This window comes from Urocitellus parryii, chromosome 4, assembly GCF_045843805.1.
Source record: "Urocitellus parryii isolate mUroPar1 chromosome 4, mUroPar1.hap1, whole genome shotgun sequence".
In the NCBI taxonomy this organism is placed as follows: Eukaryota; Metazoa; Chordata; class Mammalia; order Rodentia; family Sciuridae; genus Urocitellus; species Urocitellus parryii.
This window is the reverse complement of record NC_135534.1, coordinates 117,346,097-117,367,200: the sequence shown is the minus strand read 5'-3', so window position 1 is coordinate 117,367,200 and position 21,104 is coordinate 117,346,097. Positions and strand designations below refer to the sequence as shown.

Here is a 21,104-nt window from a genome sequence, read left to right as displayed (position 1 = left end):
TTATCAATAGTCCTAGTGCAAGGCAGTAGGAATTTAAGCAGAATCTTGATGAGACTTCCATTTCTGTTAGTGCCCTATAGCCAACAGTCACTTATAATTGAGCAAGTTGAGTTTATTGTCATTTGCAAGGGAGATTGCACACTATGGGATTTTTAGGGCTTCTCAGTGAGAGGGTATTAGAAAAGATGTAGCAGAAGATTTGAGCTTGTGTTAGGTGATTTTAGGAGGGATTTCAGGAAGTCAGGTTTTCTTAGTACTTCTTATATCAGAAAGTAGGGATTATTCTATGAACAAGGTCTTAATAAATATTACCTAGAAATGCAGACTGAAGTACAACAACATCAATAGTGACTAAGCTGGTAAGGAGGGGATGTTGGTATTTTTCTTATTGCATGGTGATTTTGGTTTTGCCTATGTTTGAACAGTAATGTTGGGGGTTGGGGGGTTCTTGCTTAATAAGGCTCACAGAGTAACGTAGTCTGATATTGGTGTTCCATGAGACTGTTTATGTCCAACAGGAGAACACCATTGCTTAGTTTTGAGTGCCAGGCCAACTCCTGAGTGATTGAGTGGCCAGGTCCTGAATGTGAGAAGCTACTTTCTCTTTTTCAAGTATCAAGTAGGATATTTTTGAAAACATGTAGAACAATGCCTCAGTAGGAGATAACCAATATAATTATTTCTCATTACCAGAGGGTTTAAACATCTTGAGTACCTACCTAAACAGTGGTAGCAGCAGTGTGTGTTTGATACAACAGAAATTGTCATATCAAGTTGATTGTCATTATAAATCAGCTTTACTGTTTCACAAGGTGAAAGGGTCCGTTCAGAATTCTTAGCCTTCTCACTATCCCTGAAGAAAGGAAACTTTCTTTTTGTAGTGCTATGTATTCAATCCAGGGCCCTCATGCATTGTAGGCAAGCATTTTACCACTGAGCTGTATCACATTCCCCCCCCACACACATCTAGAAACTTTATTTTAATAACTTAAGAAGCATCACTATCACCTCAGAAAAGTAATAACATCTGCAGTTAAATCAGTAAGTTAAATTCTAGTTCATGTAATTTACTGTGTTGTCACTGGCATCTCAAGAAAAAGATTTGATAAAATTTATTTTTACTGATAGTTGCATAAGTCATAACACTTTTTTATATTATAACTTTCACAGTATGGGTAGACTCTAAAGCCTGTGTTTTAACTCAGTTTAACTTGGAGTGTCTTCATGTTGTTTTTGTTTTTAGCTTTTGGTAAGGGGAAAGTGTTTTTGTTTTAATTTTTTCATCCCCAGTATCCATTGAATTAGGGATCTAGTAGCCAATGTTTTGAAGACATTTTAAGCATGTTGAAATGGATTTTTTTGTTGTTGTTTTATATGTATTTTGTACCCCCATTTAGTTCTTTTTGACCCGCTTTTTAAACAAACCCTTGACAATTCTAGAATCAATCCAAAAACAGAGTAGTCTTTATTTCCCTCTCACCAAGATTTCACTCACTCTTAGAAGTAATATAACCTGCCTGATAGTAAGAAATAAAATGCCAATTAAGAGTCTTCCTGTCCTCCCCTTATCAACCTCCAGGTGGGTTTTGTTTTATTTTGGCATAAAGTACAATACCTACAATTTCCTGTAAGCTTCTGTACTGTCTTTACTCTGATTAAGTTCCAAATCTATAAAGTAAGTTTTTGTGTTCGTGGTGACAAAAGTTCAACTATTGGGACTTTTCTAGTTTTTATCCTAAGACAAATTGAAATGTTAGTGTTCTCTTTTTTGTTCGTTTGCTTTGTTTTATTTAAGGAAAAAAGTGAGAATGGAAAGATTGAGAAGTAAGCAGTTCGTTCTTCAACAAAAGACAGCATCTGGTTCTCTACCCATCTGGAATGAAAACAAATCAGAAGGATCAGGGATAAGTTGGATAAGTAGACATAGGGGACAAACATAAATGTTATTTGATAATAAGGGAAAGAGGAAAAGTAAAAGGCATGCACAGAAATGCTAAACACACCAGTAAGGTAGAACGGGATACAGTTCAGAATGAGTGTAGAAGCAAGTAGTCCTGTCTGCTTTCAAAAGCCTCTGAGTATTTCCGTGTATTAGAACATAGTATAATAACTGGTGACCTTGATGGTTTTCCATGAATCATCAAGAACAAAAACTAAATTATATTTCGTATTATGTAAAAAGGCAAGGTAAATTGTAGCCCTGTAACAAATTTTCCAGCACAAATGATCAAGTAATTTTGGATGCCTTAAGAGGGATTAGGTTAGTTTTCTTTTTTTTTTTAAATCTTACTTAAATGGAAAATGTACTTGTTTCCAAATAATGCCAGCTAATTCAAGTGTTCCAAAAGGAAAAACTGAAGTATTCGATTAAATTTTCATCAGGAGTAAATTTTATCCTATGTATGCTAACAGATGATATTAATTAAATGTTCACATGTATATAGTATTATACAAACTGTTACAATTAGTACATTTTAACTTTCATTAAAATATTGTAACCAAAATTTGTTTACAATTAAGAAAGTAGACCTTTTCGGAAGCTCAGATTTGTCCATTTGATGAACAAATCAGACAGTAAAGAAATTGATTGCAGATAGTAAAGAAAAAACTAAGTTTTTTACCTGATGAGGGTAGGTCATTTGGATCCACTGTCCCTAGTACAAACAACAGATTGTTGGTATATATATAATTTGCTTTAAAACAGACCACCCTAAAAGTATTTGAAAACCTGAAAGATGGTCAAGAAGATGCCAGGTTAAATTAGAGGGGGGGGGGGACCTTGAGCCAAACAGATCACATTATCAGCATTAAAACAAGTTTAATGCTTTGCCAAACATTTGCCAAGCAAATGCCAGGTGCAAATTCATCAGAGAATAAGGGGAATGAAAGCCAAAGTCCAGACAGCATGTGAAGATTGAAAGTTGCTACCACACATTAAGAAGGGACCTCAAAGATACTAACTAACTAAAACTAGACCTGCTCCCCATCCTTCAGTCTTTGGTGCACTATAGGAAGACTGCCTTGCCAGTGGCAGACATGTCTGAGAAATTATGGTCACTACTAGCCCACTTGCACATTTACATCCTGGTTATACCTAGTGTGACTAGGCCAAGGAGTCTCCCAAAGAGTGACTTGTTTTAAGTCAAGCTCCCCAGGAGCTTAGCAGAAGCAGACATAAATCTTCTCTGGAAGAAGCATATTTATCCCAACCTCAGCAAATCAATCCCCTACAAATTATTATAAAGGGTAGAAACCACTGTCAAAAATAACCAGGGCACATAAGAAACAAGGCAAATAGAGAACCACTAACAGGGAAATTTTAAAACAGCAAAAATAAATTGGCATTGTCAATTAGCATGGTTTTCAGACATATAAAACAAATATACTTATTCAGTTTAACAAAATTAATAATCTTAATAATTGCAGAAAACAGTAAACTAAAAAGTTAACATAGCAAATTTGAGTGGGGGTGAAAAGGAAAAAAATAACCAAAATAAAAATCTCAGTGAACATTTTGGCAATAGATGGGATTTAGCAAAAGAGAATTCAGAACCAGAGGATAAATTAGAAGAAATTATTTGAATGCTGCACGGAGAGACATGGTAGAAGAGATTACAGTGGAGAAGAGAAGAAGTGTGAAGGATGCAAATGTAGATTTGATAAAAGTCCTGAAAGGAAAAGAGAGTGGCTGAGGATTTTCAAGAATTAATGAAAGATATCAGTCGGTCAAATGCCAGCAAATCACGAATCAGGAATAATAAAAAGAAAACACAAACTAGAGACATCATAGAGAAAATTCTTCAGAAAAAAATTTTTAATGACAAATTACCTTGAAAAGAAGAATATCTGACTTTTCAATATCAAAAACCAGTGCGATGATATTCAAGTGTTCCGAAAGAAAATAACTGCTGATGTAGATTTCTACACACTGTGAAATCTTTCAAGAATGAAAGTGAAAGACATTTTTAAAGAAACACAATTATCAGCTAATCACTAAAGAAGCTTCTTAAAGATGGACAACAGACAGAAGTAAAAGTAAACACAGAATTTCTCATAAATAAGAAATGAAGAGCAAAAGGAAGAGGTAAATATGTGAATAAATGTAAGTAAACATTGCTCATATAAGAGAGCAGTAATGCCTTGTGGGGCTCTAATCAGAACAAACACCTAAAATATCAGACAATAATTATTAAATTGCAGAATGGGAACAGGTAGAAAATAGTTAAAACCACCAAGATCCTTGTATTATCAGGAAGAAGTAAAGGTTTTGATTAACTTTAGACTTCAATAAGTACATAACTAATTTTTTTTTTCTTGCACTATGGTTACAACTTGGGAAACCAGGGCCTGACCCAGAATGTGTATAATTTCTATGGTAATAGTTTAAAAAAAATAGGAAAATATTATATAATTTCCAAACTAATAGAAGAGAGAAATGGAATGACCATTAACATTTGTATATTAAAATGAAAGGTCCAGAAACAAAATATTCAGGAAGCAAATGGGCTCAGAGGACTCGCTGTACTTGAGACCAAGATTTATTATGAAGCTCTGATAACTGAAGATGGGCTTTAATGCAAGGACAGATCAGCAGATGGAACTAAAAGAGAACCTGAAAACAGACAGATGTACTTATGTATGGTTGATATACTACAGAGATGACACTGCAAAGAAGAGAAAGAGACTTTTCAATAAATGCACTTGGTTACAAAATCAACTCCAGATGGATTTTTTTAAAAGGCCTAAATATCAAAGGCAACACATAAATCTTCTGTGATAATTTGAGATAGGAAAAGATTTTTAATAAGACCAAAAACCATAGCCATAAAGGAAAAGATTAATAAATTTAATTAAAATTTAAAATCTTTAGCCATCAGAAGACCCATAAAAAGATAAGCCATTGATGGAGAAATATATTTGTAGCATCTGTTACTGACAAAAGGTCTTGTATCCAAAATATGAAAAAAAAAAAGTGATGAAAAAGTAAGACATCTCAGTAGCAAGACTGGCATTTCACAAAGGTAGAGTTTCAATAAATACATGAAATGTTTCTCAACTTCATTTGTAAGAAAGAAAATTAAAAACAATGAAATATGTGGTAAGTATTCACAAAATTTGCAAAATTTTTCAAATCCAATAGTACTGAGTGTTGGTGTGAATGTGGAGCAATACAACTGTCATTAAATGCTGGTAGTAATACAAATTTAAAGCATTGAAAAAGAGTTGAGCATTTTCTAATAAAGGTAACCTAGCAATCACATCCCTAAGTATACACCCTAGAGAAAAAGCATGGACTTAAGTTAAATGTATTAATAGTGCAAGAATAGTCACAGCAACATTGTTCATAATAGCTTGAAACTTCATCAAAAGTAAAATAGAGACTGGGGTTGTGGCTCAGTGGCAGAGCGTTTGTCTAGCATTTGTGAGGCACTTGTTCAATTCTCAGCACCGCATATATAAATAAAGGTCCATTGACTATATGTATATGTATACACACACACACACACACACACATGCACATACTTTTTTTTTTTTTTAAGGCAAAATGGATGAGTCAAGCCTGGTAGTTCACACCTGTAATCCCAGTGGCTTGAGAGTCTGAGGCAGGAGGATCACAAGTTCAGAACCAGCCTCAACAACTTAGTGAAGTCCTAAGCAACTTAGTGTGAAACCCTATCTTTAAAAAGAGGGGGGGATGTAGATATAGTTCAGTGATAAAGCACTCTGGGTTCAATCCCCAGTGCCTCCCACAATAAAAAAGTAAAATGGAGAAATTCTTAATATTCTGCAATGATGAAAATAAACTTCAATTGTCAACATGAATGAGGCCACAGTGTTGAAGGAAACAAGCCATAAGAATACATACAATGTGATTCATTTTATAATTATATCAAGTTGTATAACCAGGCAACCCTGAAATATATTGTTCATGGCAAGAGTTGGCAAACCTCTTTGAAGGCCAGCTAGTAGATAGTTGAGATTTAACTGCTATGGGGTCTTTTTTGCAACCACAGCTACCCTATACATAATGTGAGAGTAGCCCTAGACTGCCCATTGCTGTGTTCCAGCAAGAACTAATCCCTAATTTACGGGTGCATGTATTTGAGATAAAAGTACTTTTTAAAGGAGGGAGTGGGGGAGGAAATGATAACCATATAAGACAAGCTTGTGAAGGAGGGTTTGTTGTTAGGGAAGAATAAATGGGAACTTCTAGAATGCCAGCAGTATTATCTTGTGACTTGTGTGGAGTTTCTTAGGTGTTTGCTTTGTATTTGAAATTTTTTAATATATATTTATTTTAGTTGTAAATGAACTTTTATTTTACTTATATGTGGTACTGAGACTTAAACCCAGGGCTTCACAGATGCTAGGCAAGTGCTCTACCACTGAGCTATAACCCCAGCCCCTGTATTTTAAATTTGTAGATACGAGTGAATGATTTGATTTGATAAGTTTTAAAAATGAACATGTACAACCAGAGAAAATGAAAAATTGTGCTCCATTTGTGTACTATGAATCAAAATGCATCTGCTGTCATGTATAACTAATTAGAACAAATAATTTTTTTTAAGGTTAAAAAATTAAAATAAACAAAAATTGCAGCCAGGCACAGTTGCTCACGCCTGTAATCCCAGCAGCTCTGTAGGCTGAGGCCGGAGGATTGAAAGTTCAAAGCCTGCCTCAGCAACAACAAGGTGCTAAGCAACTCAGTGAGATCCTGTCTCCAAAAAAAAAAAAAAAAAATACAAAAATAGGATTGGGGATGTGTGGCTCAGTGTTCAAGAGTCCCTGAGTTCAATCCTTGGTACCAAAAACAATAAAATAAAAATTGCCAGTGCTTCCTTAAATAATAGTTAAATATCATTTAGTTTTATGTGAATTCTATTTTGCATTTAAATTACTCTGCTTGTTTTCTGAAAATTTTCTAAAGAATTTAAATAGTAATCTAAAGTTTGTCTTACATATTTCCTTTAAAATCATGTAAACATTTAATTAAAGTAAAAATATAATATAGAACACTACTGCTTTTGGTTAATCACTCAACATATTAATACTAGAAAATACATGTGAGAGGCATGGATAAGTGGTTTGCAAGTACTATATTGGCTTATTTGCACCAAAGTATTGACAACTGTCCTCTTTTCATTCTTTTATTCACAGGCTCAGTAGATGAAGGCGTTACTGAGGGGTTGCCTACACTTCAAAGCACTTCTAGCACTAATGCTCATGCGGATGATGATGATCGGTTAGTTCTAATGTAATATGTGGTTTTCTTGTAAGGGTTGTGCTTACAACTCTAAATGTTTTATCTCAAAAGAGTATAAGAAATTTATCAGGACCTCGTGTATACTTTTCAGAGTAATGAGGTAGCATCATCACATTAGACTGCCTATAAAAGTTATAGATTTTTATTTTTGTTTTTCTGGCATTTCCAAAATTATCTAGTCCATTGCTTTAAATAGTATCTATATCAGAGGTTAGCAAACTATGTACCACAGGACAGTTCTAGCCTGCCATCTTTATTCTATAAATTAAGTATTAGAGGAATATAACCACATTATTTCTTATATATCATTGGTGGGTGGCAGAGTTAAGTGATTGGAACAGAGATCATATGGTATGCAAAGCCAAAATATTTACTATCTGGCCTGCTACAAAAACTGTACCAGTCCTGATCTGTATACCCTGGTTCCCAAGTCACTATCCTCACTTGACCCTTCCTACTTATACATAGACATATAAGGGGGATTTCATACATAACACCAAGACAGAACTATTGATTTCTATTTCCTATCTAAGTCCTCTTTCTTCTTTCTTTCATTTTTATCCCTCATTTTTTTAAACACAATCTCAAAATTACTCATGATTTTTGCTTCCCTCTCCACTTTCTCTCTCATACTTAATCCTTAAGTTCTATCAACTGTACTTCCAAAATATATCCCCAAGCCCCAGTCTATTTTTCCTCTCTATGCCATAACCACCCTAGTTTAAGTCATCACCATCTTCTGCCTCATCTGCTACAGTAGCTTTCAAACTTGCCCCTGATTTCATTATTCCACAACTTTATTTTCCATGTGGTAGCCAAAATCATCTTTTTTTTTTTTTTTAAATCAGATTAGGTTGTGTTGCAAGCTGCGGATACTTGCTATTCTTCATTCATATTTAAAACCTAAAATTGCTTGCTCATTTTTGTATTTTGTTGTTTTGTGGTACTAGAAGGGAACCTGGGGCCTTGAACTTGCTGAGCAAGCTTTCCGTAACTGAGCTGTACTCTATAGCCCACTATGCCTTTTAAAACAACTGTGTGATACAACTTTTGCCTGCTCCAATGAAATTATTCTCCCTCTATACTACATTCTAACCACATTGCCCTTTCAGTTCTTGAAATACCCATATTTGTTCCTTCCTGCCTCTGGGCATTTTTGCCTCTCTCTGTCCTTTACCTGAAATGCTTTCTTTTCCATTTCCATTCATGTTGTTGGCTCCTTCTGGGCCTTCAGATCACTGTCTCAGTGTTGGTTATCAAGGAGGCCTTTCCTGATAAACAGTCTAAACCAGTACCCCATCACTATTAGATCTTCATACTTTTATTCTCTGCTTTGATCATTTTCTTGATTATTGTTTGCCTCTCACCACTGAATATATATACCCCACTGAATGATTAAATTCCTCCTCATAGAGATTTCAGGACACTCTTAAAAATTATATTTGATGAAAAATTCAAAGGATTCAAAGAACCCAGTAAGGATTATTGTTCTTGGATAGCTAAATCCGGCTGAGATTATCAACCAGAATCATTTGCATGAAGTAATAAAAAGATAAATAAGCAGAAGTATGCCCAGATTCTGTAATTTCAAATATTACTCAGTTCTTCTGTTGTTTATTAAATATGGTACTGAATGATAGGCATATGGAGTTGAAATGCATAGCCTTTTCCCTCAAGGAGTTCCATCCATTTTCAAAGAAAAAGAGAGGTTGAAGATAGGCAAGTAAACAAGTCATCATTAAATCATCTGCAGAGAGTTGGGTTGCTTTGCCTAGGATGATATCCAGCTAAGCTACTGATAAAGAAAGCTTCAAGGAAGAGGATGTGACAGCTCAACAACATTTTATTTATTTATTTATTTTTACTTTTATAGTTGTAGATGGATAGCATTTTTTATTTTATTTGTTTTTATGTGGTGCTGAGGATTGAACACAGTGCCTCACACGTGCTAAGCAATCACTCTGCCACTGAGCTACAGCCCCAGCCCCCTCAGCTACATTTCATAAAATGATTAGGCAGTATCTAGACAAATAAGGTTAGAGAAGGGATTAAATGTCTAAAAGCACAGAATTGGCAGAGATTATGGAACAGTGGAGGGATCATTTGGTATAGGATATATTTAGGGAGTATGACAAGAAATGAGGCTGAAAAGGTAGATAGAAATCAGATATAAGGAGTATTGTATGCTTTTTAAAGGGGTTGAGACTGTATTGTAAGATAAGTTTTTGCAGGCTTTTAAAGGAAGACTGACTTAATCAGAGTTCTGTGATTCCATGAGAAGGGAGTGTGGTGCTAAACAAAGTTATTAATTCAAGTTTGTATGGAGGAAGCCTAAATAAGTAGTAGCAAAAGGGGACTAGAGAGATTAATGATATCTAAGATAAAATAGTCTATGATAGGTTTTGTAGTTATATGTTCATGCTTAACTTAAGATGCTACATATTCTGGTTAGTAACATTGTTTTTCATATTGTTCTAGGTGAAACTCCTAAACAGTCAATCTGTTTTCTAAGAAGTCTTTAAGTGTTTCTTCTTTTGTTCTTTTAAAGTTGACCTGCAGAAATGTTTTTTCAACTTAAAAATCAGAGCCTGGTTGCCTTTTTCGGTTTATTTTTTTAGATTGGAAAGTGTTCAGTATCCCTACCAACTCTACATTGCTCCTTCCACCAGCAGTACAGAACGACCAAGTCCAAATGGTCCAGACAGACCTTTTCAATGTCCAACCTGTGGGGTGCGATTCACCCGTATTCAGAACCTAAAACAGCACATGCTCATCCACTCAGGTAATGCCATTTTCCCTGTTGGTTCATGAATGAGTGTTCTAAAACATTTTATTTTTGAATCCTAATTAAAATAGAAAACAGGTGCTTTTGAGTAAAGAAAAAAGGGGAAAACTCTGGAAGTCAAATGAGAACAGATTAGCTTAGATTCATTGCTGAAATGGTGCATTGTCAGGAAACTATTTTGTCTAATGCATTTCATTACATATTCTGATTCAATAGTCAATGTGTAATATGTATATTAAAAGATACTGGGGAAAATAATAAATATTGGGTCTATTTGGTATGTTTACATATGTAAGATAGAGAATTGCACAGATGGCAAAGGAAATGGGTTTATAAGAGTATACATGTATTTTTTAATCATTCTTATTATGTTAACTACTGTAAATTTGAAAATACAAAAAATGCTTCAAAAGATTTAATATTTAATTATTAATATAATTTTGTTATGTAATCCTAATCTCTCTGCTCTGATTAGTATAGCTATATTTTTATAGTATAAGATTTTAGGTAAATGGTAGATCAGATTTTGATGAAGTTTTGTGACCACATAAATTTACCAGGATTCTTATGGGTAAAACACTGCCCTCTGATGGACAAGAGATTTTTGCTGCTGTTTTCAGCTATGTTAGTACCTCACTTCTCATTCTGTAGCTAGATCTTAAAAGTTCCTATCCTAATGCCAGTTCTCTGAGACATTGTTAAATCCATGATTGTGTTTTGTAAGACGTTTTAGTTTGTTTTTCTTTTTCCGTAAAACTGTGATAATGAATTTAAGGAAACAATGTTTTATAATTCAACAATTTTTATCAATAGCATAATAAATACTCAAAAAGCCATTTCATCAAATGATGGTTCTGTTGTGATCATGACATACAGTAATGTTAGAATTTTCCTTTTTTCTTCTCATTTCTTTCTGAGATGGGGGGGACATTTTCAGTTTAAGTCTCTTTAGTGAAATGAATATGTTCTTTGGTGGAGATTTTGGTTCTATCTAAATTCTAAGTAGTTAAAATATGTTTTGAAGTCTGTAAATGAGATGATTTAGAAGATTATTCAGAGATCAATTTCAGTATACATTACCTAATTTGCCCTCTTCCATTCTTTTTTTTTTTAAGCACTAATGACTTCAAATACTCTGCACCTTTTCTGCATAACTGAATTAGAATGTTTTTCTTCTAATAACGTTTGTCTTTTTAAATTATATCTACAAAATTATAGTTCAGAAATTTGTGAGGTATTTGACCTTTACAGTTCATTTTGTTCTCAGATGTTATTTTGATTTGCTTTATTTTCTAGGAATTAAACCATTTCAGTGTGACCGCTGTGGGAAAAAGTTCACCAGGGCTTACTCGCTAAAGATGCATCGCCTAAAGCATGAAGGTAAACGCTGTTTCCGGTGCCAGATATGTAGTGCTACTTTCACTTCCTTCGGGGAATATAAACACCATATGAGGGTTTCCCGGCACATTATCCGCAAGCCTCGGATTTACGAGTGCAAAACATGTGGCGCCATGTTCACCAACTCTGGAAATTTAATCGTGCACCTGAGGAGTCTGAACCATGAAGCATCAGAGCTAGCAAACTACTTCCAGAGCAGGTGAGGTGCACAACGAAAATCCAACCAGGAAAACTGCTTTCTAAACTCTCTTCCTGCTTTTAGGGCAGCCTGTTGTGTTATTTTAAATCAGGTTGCCAGCTAATCAGTCACATTCATTTTAAATTCCCAGGATCCATACTTTGATCTCCTGATCTGATAAAATTTTTTGCTGGATCTCCTAAAAAATTATTAATATTTTATAGTTGGTATTATAAGTTTATTCCTAAACAATAAAAGTTATATTTTTTAATATATATATATACACACAAACACACACACTTATATATTCCTACAGATGTAGACTAGTTATCCTCTTGATTTTTTTTTTTTTAAAGTATGAAATTAAAGTAATTTTGTAGTGGATCTGGAATAGATCTTAGAAAATATACCATGTCAGGTGATACTTAGTAATATTACATTACTTCAGACTCTGGATAGTAGTAAAATTCTTACCCACTTCCCTTTTTTTAAATCCTATGTAAAGGAATGTTCATTTACCAATAAGAAGGAAACTTTGATGGCAATTATAATGGATATGATTGTTTAGATCCAATGAAGTCTCTCTTATTTTCTTTCAGTTTAGAGCTCCATCTTTTAATAATAATAATTTATAATAGAGTGATCTTTTTGATTTATAGGGTATCCAAGGAAATCAGGTTCTAGTCCTAGCTCTGCCACTAATTGTGTTGATTAAGCATGTCACTTTACAGATGAAGAACTTGAAACTTAGCAAAAGATAAAATGTAAGCTCTAAACAGAATGGTTTCTAAAGCCTCCTCTAGAAATAAAATTCTATTTGTGTTTTTTTTTAATACTTTATAAGAATTGTACCTCTGTAGGAATCCTTAGTTTCTCATATAAATCTATTTAAAATTACTTCTGTTTTTAAAACCTTATTTTTCAATAGATTCCAAACTATTTCTGCATAGATTTTGTTTTTCCCCTTCAAACTAGATACTGATTTTGTTTAATCATTTCTAATTCTAAATGTGATTGTCATATCACAACCTATATTACACATACCATATTAAACAGTCATTCTGAAATACAATAGTGTTGGAGCTAACCACTCCTCTCTTTGTATCTCCCCTGTGTCCTCCACTCATCTTGTCTAATCCTGAAGACATTTTAGAAACTAGAACACAGAACATTTGAAATTGCTTTGAAATGACCAGATTTTTATTTTGCTACCAATATTGAACAATGAGATTATACAATGGCCATATCAAAAGTATTACTTTTTGACAGTCCTGGTATATTGAACTTTTTTAGTTTCAATAATGAAGATTTACATATAGCATCTAAGATAATACTTACTTCACAGTGTTTATTCTTTAACTACCAAAAAGTGAGTATAATAGAAAATACAGAAAAGTATAAAGAAATTTTAAAATCTTTTATCTCTTCTGGGGAAAATTTATACTTTTGATTAAATTTCATTATACTTTACTGTCTATATTTCCTGTGGAAATTAATAATTAAATAACTTTTGGGAACTGACCTGTAACCAATCATGGGTATTTATTTCCAAATTCTGATTCCACAGTAATTTGTTACCATTTTCAAATCTAATAGCAAGATAAATTGTTTCTCTGTATAGTAGATTATGTGTAAGGTCACTTATGCATAAGAACTTAGTTTATTAACTAACTTGTATCCAGTTAGCAATACAAGGATGGTTTTATATACTTCTCAGTGTAGTCCAAGAAAAGTTAAGCATTTAAGTTACTCAAATAATCTTTGCTTTAAGCTAAGGTCTTCTCTAGAAGGAGCTACTTATATTTGTTGGTATACAGACAGTCCTCTACATAGAACAAGAAAGGCTGTTTTAGGTGTCCAAAGGGTCACTGAAGTGATCATTAATCTTATATATTGTTGGTAGGGAGAGTTGATGCACTTTGGTTCTACTGATGACCTTGGTTCATATTCAGGAAAATTTATAAGTTGAGAGTTCCTGAGATTTAATCTTCATTGAAGAATTAGTGAAATGAAAAGTCCCTATCTTGTTTTACATATTACATCCTTTAATTGTAGCTTATCTATTACTGGTTTGAAAATTAACTCTGTATTTCATCCTTTGCCTCTTATCTAGTGATTTCCTAGTACCGGACTACTTAAACCAGGAGCAAGAAGAGACCCTTGTTCAGTATGATCTTGGAGAACACGGTTTTGAAAGCAACTCCTCTGTTCAAATGCCTGTAATTTCACAGGTCTCCTCGACCCAGAATTGTGAAAGCACTTTTCCCTTGGGGTCTCTTGGTGGGCTGGCAGAAAAAGAGGAAGAAGTGCCAGAGCAGCCAAAGACCAGTGCTTGTACTGAGGCTACCAGAGATGACCCCCCAAAATCAGAGCTATCTTCTATAACTATTGAGTAATTTTGTGATTTGGCTTCATTTTTGGTTTTTGGAAAGTGCCTGTGCTTGGTCTTGTACATTTAAAGTTAATTTAATTTTTTAAACAAGAAAGGGTTTAGGAAAGAACTTCCCTTTTCACTTTGTAAGCCCTTTGACTAATGTTTTATTTTTCATAACTGAGAGAAAGATTGCTTCTGTAAGTACACAGCAACATGATGTGGAAACATAATAGGAACTATGATACTTAAGGAAAACCAGTTGACTTAAACTATATACCAGTTTTTCCTTCCATTGTTAAAAGTAGGCTGACAGCGGATCATTAGGTAAAGAAGAAATCAGATGACTGTTGATCCTTCTGAGATGAAAGGGTACTTGAGTAATTATTAAACAGAAATTGACAAATGGCTCAAGTAGATGTTTGCTCCTATACACAGGAAGTTGTAAAGCCTATTGTTTTGGAAATATTTATGGTAAGCCTTCTTAAAAATTATTAAGGTAAATACTTTTGAAATCCAGCATACTTTTTTTTTAAGCTTTGTCATTTCTATTATGATTCTTCATGGTGAAAATTTGGTATTAGGTAGTCATTCTCTGTACCTTTATAGTACCACTCCAAAGGTAAAGAACCATGATTAAGAAAAGTCAGGCTATCAGGAATGTAGAATGAAGCATGTAAATCCCTGCTTCATAGAAACTATTTTAATACTGCTTTTCTAACTAAAATTGATGTTTACCTGGTTTTTGAATGTTAATGCCTGGCTAACTAGGTCATTGCCCCAATCAATTTTCCCTTTGCCCCATCATCAATACTTTCTCTTGCATATACTGGTATGCTACCATATAAAGGAAAAATATTGAAGATATTCTATGTTTTATATATAGGTTTATGTATTGGTGGGGATGTTTTTACTGTGCTGTTTTGGACAAAATAAAGAATTCTGTGTTGAGGCTACGTTCTTAACCCAACTAAGAGTGTTTACAAAGCCCTATATGAAAGTGATATATGCTACTTGTTCCAATATTTTTAGACATTGCCAAGTTTATTAAGAGCAATTATTATAGTTTTTACACAATGTAAGCAATAATGTAACAGATGAGAAGAGGCTATAAAATAATGACGTATGACTCATAAATTGGGGAGAGGGGGATTAAATCTTAACAAAAAACTAAAAGCCCTAAATAATGAATATCATCTTTTTTGCTGCTAAAAAGTGAAATTTATATGATGCTCTAGGCTGAGGTATACTTTTCATCTGGTGCCATTAAAGTATCTCTGACTGATCTGAAATGGGTCCATGCCTAATGAACTTTTGTGTAACTTTTTTTCTATATATAAAATGTCCAAAGTTTAATATGAAAGCACCTGGTTGGATTAGAAAAAAGAAACAAATTACAGTCAGGACTTTGGGGGGTTTGGGGGTTTTTTTTGAAGGGTGCAGAGTACTGGTGATTAAATGCTAAGCACATGCTCTACCACTGAGCTGCACCCTCTAGCCCTCATTCTAGTTTTCTACCTTACTTATGAACCTGGCTTTTACCCATTTGCACACAAACACAGGTGTATCACCTTCATGAAATCAGCATATATAGGTTATAATGGGCTTCCACCATTTATGTTTCTACTCTGATAGATCTGAATTACTTTCCACAAAAAGACTGATACTTATATGATAGTGCTGTGTCTCAACTAGAAAGGTCAACAGCTTTTAATGTCATTGAAAACTGCTTACCAATAAATAATCTTAAAATTAATCTCAGAATCCTACATAAGGAAAATTATGACCAGGAATCATAATAAAAAGAAAAGGAGGGAAGTAAGAATTAAGAAATTTGTCGATTTATTGATTGAAAATATTGTAGCACATCCCCTATCCTGAAAATCCTACATAAAAGAGCCCTGCGCCAAACTGGGAGCTCCAAGGTATTCTTTTGGGGTTTGTTTGTGTTTTGTTGTTGTTGTTGTTGATAGATGTTGATAGACCTTTATTTGTTTATATGAAGTGCTGAGACTCAAATCCAGCACCTCACACATGCCAGGCAAATGCACTACCACTGAGCTAGAGCCCCAGCCCTCCAAGGTATTCTTAACTGTGCTCACAGTAAAGAATTATCATTACTAAGGATTCTTTCCCAGATGGAAATTTTAAATTTTCATTGTCTCATTACAAATAGTGTATATTTCAAAGTTTTATTGAAATTTGAATATACTGTGTGAAAACATCTGGTTAATTGTCTATTGCCCAAATCTTACCAATACAGGTAACTGCTTATTATTTAACAAAGTGATAACAAAGGTCTTTTTCTACTTCAGTAAGGCTCTACTTTTTTCTTGATACATGGTTTAAGAATGTTTCATTTATGAATCTGTTTTAGAAAACAGAGCTGCAAAGGATGATTATATATGTAGTAGTATTTAGATTTATTTAAAATTTATTTTAAGAGAGGAATGTCTGAATATACAGTTTTTATGAGAACTTATGGAAACTATTGCAAAGGATGAAAGCCAGTTATATTGTCTCATCCATAGAAATTACCAGCATAACAAAACATAAAATATTACAGTTTAGAATATCTAAGCATAGGTGTCTTTCTCAAGGCTAAAGAGGGTAACTTTGTGATATTTAAGGGCTTAAATTTTAGAGTGCAAGATAATTTTCCTTTTAAAAACCAAGCATTTTATACAAGATAAGCTTTTATTTTCAATTTTTTAACTACCAAATAGATGTGATACACTTAGAAGTAAAGAAAGATATTCATGATAAAGGATATAGTAGCTCCTACATTCATTCTTCTCATTTCTGAAGGTATATTCTAACAGTCAACATCTAGCATGTCAGAAATTCTAATTCAGAAACAACTTATACTGATTTGGGGGTTTGTTTTGTTTTTGTTTTTATTTTTGCATTTTTAAATTTTCTACAAATGGGTGCAGATGGAGATTAACATCCACAATTTTTAACATGGATTTTTCACTGAAAAAAAAAACATATACTAAAGTGTTTAACCTCATTCATTCTTTTTTTTTTTTCATTCAACAACCATTCTGGTTTACAGTAATTAGGTTTCATGTTATAACACATGCCCTTTGGTTTTAAAAACAAACCAAAAAAAAAAAAAAAGCCTTTCATTTTGTTAAAATATTTTACCAAATGGAATGAGCTAGTTCACATATCTGTTGTATTTAAATCAGTGATAACACAGTTACCCTCTTACTACTGAGCCAGACTCTCCCAGTCTACACATGGTTCCCTGAGAACCTTTAGAAGCTATATTAAATATTTCAGTCTTTTCTCTCTCCTTATTTTATTGTCTTATCTTAGTCTAAATAGAGGTCAGTTATCTAATTTAGTGACTTTTACTTAGAAGATTCTCAATTGTGTTTTAGACTATTTTTTAGTTTTATAGTCCCTGAAAAAATACATTACGATATGATGTAATGGCAATTCTATACTGGTATACCACAGAGAGAAAATTACTATCACCTATTGAATGAACAGTCCTAAAAATTTTTATATTTTAACTGAAAGGAGTTTGAAATAAAGTTCACATTTGGAAGGAACAAACCCCAACTTGCTAAAAGAAAATAAATGTGGTTTTCACTGTAAATTATTGACATAAGATGCCTTATTTATAATATATTTAGATTTTAAAAGTTATTGGGAAGAGACTGTGTAGAAACCAGATTTTCTTTTCTGAAGCAGTACAAAACAGTGAAGCTGTTATGAACATGTCTGAGGAATATTTATAGATAAGCATATTCTTAGGCTTAAGATTGTCAAATTTAAGTTGTATTTTGTTTATACCCATTTTTATCTTTGTGTCATTTTTTTCTTGATAGAATGTGATGATATAGGGTGTTTTTATTTGAAAAGTCCTCAGCAAGACAAATTAGCCAAAAACGATAAAACAATGAATTGAAATTGAACCAGTCCTCAGCTTTGGCTAAGGAATGCTTTATTGACCTTAGATTATAGATATGTTGAGATTCTTATTATTGTATTTATGGGGAATTAAACCCTACGTCAGGTAGGGAATGAAGACAATACCAATTACATCAAGAATCATGGTCTTATTTTTATGATAGAAAATTAGTTCTGTGTTTTTAAAAATAGTCTCTGCAATGATTTCAGACAATGTTATTGGAATCTGTGTTTGGCAGTATCTGAAAAAATGAGACTGCTTTAAAGTGTTTGTGCTACTTTGAGCTCCCTCTCTACAGGACCCAGACCAGTTCCAGCTAATACCAAGGTTCCTGTGTACATAGTAGTTTACAAAGAACTTAAAGAGTTCAAACCATGAATTGAAAACAAAAACTTTTTTAAAAATATAAAAACTTTAATTTTTTTTTTATTTTAGTTTAAAAGTGCCTGGTTTATAAAATCAAATTCTTTATTTCCTTTCTCTTTTAAATGGACTAAGTTTGTTGATCAGGCTGAAAGCCATGGGCTCAGCTGTGATGATTTGATACAGTTGCTGCTTAATTATTTGAGGAGCTAGTGTCATGACTTCTATTAAACTGTTCTTGTTTTCCAAATACTAGCCTAATCATACCCAGATTTTATTCAGTAAAACATGTTAAAACTCATAAACGAAAGCTTAGGTTATGAAAGTCCATCACCTGCAAAAGGACAAATCTTTCCTACTCCAAGAGAAGCCTGTCATCTCCAAATACATGTCGAGTCCTTGATATTATTGAAGACTTTTGTGCAGATCTTAGAAATACCTGCTTTCCAGAGGGAACCTTTCCTATGATTATGTTATGAGTGTGTTCTCTAGATTTCTTTTTGTTTGAAGTATCAATTTAATTTTCAAGTTGATGGATACTATGTAAAGTCTCTCATACTGAGAGTAGTCCACTAAATTTTTGAAAGTTGCACTACTTTTCATCTTTCAAGTACCTGAAATGAATGACATCAGGTATTTGGAAGGAGTAAGATCATTAACCTATTAATTATCTTCCTTGTACAAAGTGATGGCTTCTAATTCTTCTACTTCAAGATATATTTTAGGAAAACAACCACCCCTGGTAGAGTAAAATTTGATTTTGATTCAAGTTCCCAATAATATATAATTTTTCTGTTGTTACTGGTGCCTTGTGTGGCATCAGATAGAGATTGCCTGCCTCTTTGTAGGGCACCCTTGTGGCACCTTATGTCTGACTTGGAGGATAGTATATGGCTTCTTTGTGCCACTACTGTCTTTTCAAAAGCCATTTTATAAAAATCCTAGGTAGCCTATTTTAATATTTAAATATATATATTTGTGAAAGATACTTTTAGAACAGACTTTTTTTTTTTTTTTAGTTTAAAATTCTAGTATTCCCCTTTTTAAGAGTAAATTTAAGCTTTTCCAGAATTAGGAAGTGTCTTTTTTCAGAGCAGCATAAGAGAAAGTTTGCAGTAACAGGCCAGGAGTCAGTGATAAAAGAAATTCATAAGGGGTACAGATTTAAAGGGGGGAAATTGCTTTGCTGTTACAGAAATGGATTTTTAAATAAAATTGTGTTTTTGTTTGTGTGATTTCATATTTGCTGCTATAGTAGCTCAATATATTACAGGGCTAACAAATAAACCTGGCTTCATTTAAAAACTGGAGTCCTTTCTAATGCAAGCAGCCTAGGAAGAGACTGTATCACAGTCTTCCAGAGGGTGACTGATTGCTCTGTGTAACTGATGCATGCTTTAATATTTGTCTATAACTCAGCAGCAAGGAAGTCTTGGGGAAACTTTTTACCCTGCTGTCTATAACATGATTCTTTTGGGAGCACTGGCGTCTTGTGAAACCCTCAAGGAAGGGTAATGCTGGAGAGAAAATGTGAATTAATTACATAGATGGTGTCTTTATGTCCTCCACTCCTCTCCTAGGACCAGTACAACTCTTCAGCTGTGCCAGTCCCTGATTCACCAGCTTGTATCCAGTTGTCATCTCATTCAAGTATGGCTTTACTTGGTGACAGTGGCCATAGCTAAGTTACTTGGCATGTTTGACTTTTGACAATAACAAAAATGGTTTTGGATTTTATTTCATTTCCTAAAAATGTATACAATGTCAGAGCTTCACATTTTATATACTAGTATCCGGCTATTAGTATTTTACAGGAACCATAGTTCTTGGTGACTACATATATATATATATATATATATATATTTTTTTGTGACTTTTGTAAACTAAGTGCCGTTTAAACGTTACAATCATTTTTAGAGTTATTGTAATCAATGTGAATATCATGGTTTTTCAAATCTGTTCTGAGCCTATAGTGTTTGCTTTGTGAACATATGTGTATTGTATATATCCTGTATAGTTATATTGTACTGAAATATTAGCTTGTTTGATATAAGGAAAGTATGTATTGAGTACCTTTTTGCTAGCCTGATTGTTTAATCTTTTTTTAAAAAGGTTTAAACTTAAAAAAAAATCTTCAAACTGGCCTTTATTACATGGTCACAAAGTTGCAGTTAGAAAGGATGGACAGGGAAAAAAACAGTTTTGAGTGTCTTTGCATAGAAATATGAGAGTAAGATTTGTTTTTGTTTTTTTCTCATTAAAATATCTTATTAATGCTTTATGGAATAAGACTTCCTGCTGTTGTTATTTATTATTGGCTGGAAGGAAGAATTGGCAGTTTTGTTTAAGGTCAAATGGATGAGGGAAATCAACAATATTCACTGCCTAATATCCAGTGTGTGTGTGTGTGTGTGTGTGTGTGTGTGTGTGTGTGTGTGTGTGTACGGACTATAGAGAATATTGGACAGCATGCATCAGTTTCCTGGTCAAGTAAGAAAAGAGCTGTAAGTGCAGATTTTTCATAACACCAAACCCAAGATTGGGAGGGGCTATCAAGGACACTGGTTAGAGGAAGTCATCAGGTCCTGGAGCTTTGAACTGGCTTCCTGTGAAAAGCTATTTAATGAATGATGGGTTGCCTCTTATAGACATTGCTCTGAGTTTTTCTGAAATATTTCATACTTAATAATGACTAGAGACCTATTGTTGTCATTTCAGTGATAAGTTAAACAGGGATGTATAGGTACATGGCAAGGAAAGCAGTCCCATAACTTAGGTAAGTAGCCTATAAGAGCCAAAAGGAAGGGCTTTCTTTTT

At 33.5% G+C, this 21,104-nt stretch overlaps 1 protein-coding gene across 13 annotated transcripts in view; it reads left to right on the top strand.

Moving 5' to 3' along the window:
- Positions 1-20,578, top strand: part of Zbtb44 (zinc finger and BTB domain containing 44) — a 64,607-nt gene extending 44,029 nt beyond the window's left edge. For 10 of the 13 annotated variants that reach the window (XM_026392432.2, XM_026392430.2, XM_077796978.1 and 7 more), the window contains 4 exons: positions 7,162-7,246; positions 9,886-10,049; positions 11,349-11,649; positions 13,742-20,578. In XM_026392432.2, the coding sequence (XP_026248217.1) occupies positions 7,162-7,246; positions 9,886-10,049; positions 11,349-11,649; positions 13,742-14,024 (833 nt within the window). In that variant the 3' untranslated portion in view covers positions 14,025-20,578. The remainder of the gene's footprint in view (positions 1-7,161; positions 7,247-9,885; positions 10,050-11,348; positions 11,650-13,741) is intronic. The other 3 variants (XM_026392435.2, XM_026392434.2, XM_077796979.1) reach the window with 3 other exon arrangements.
- Positions 20,579-21,104: the final 526 nt, after the last annotated feature.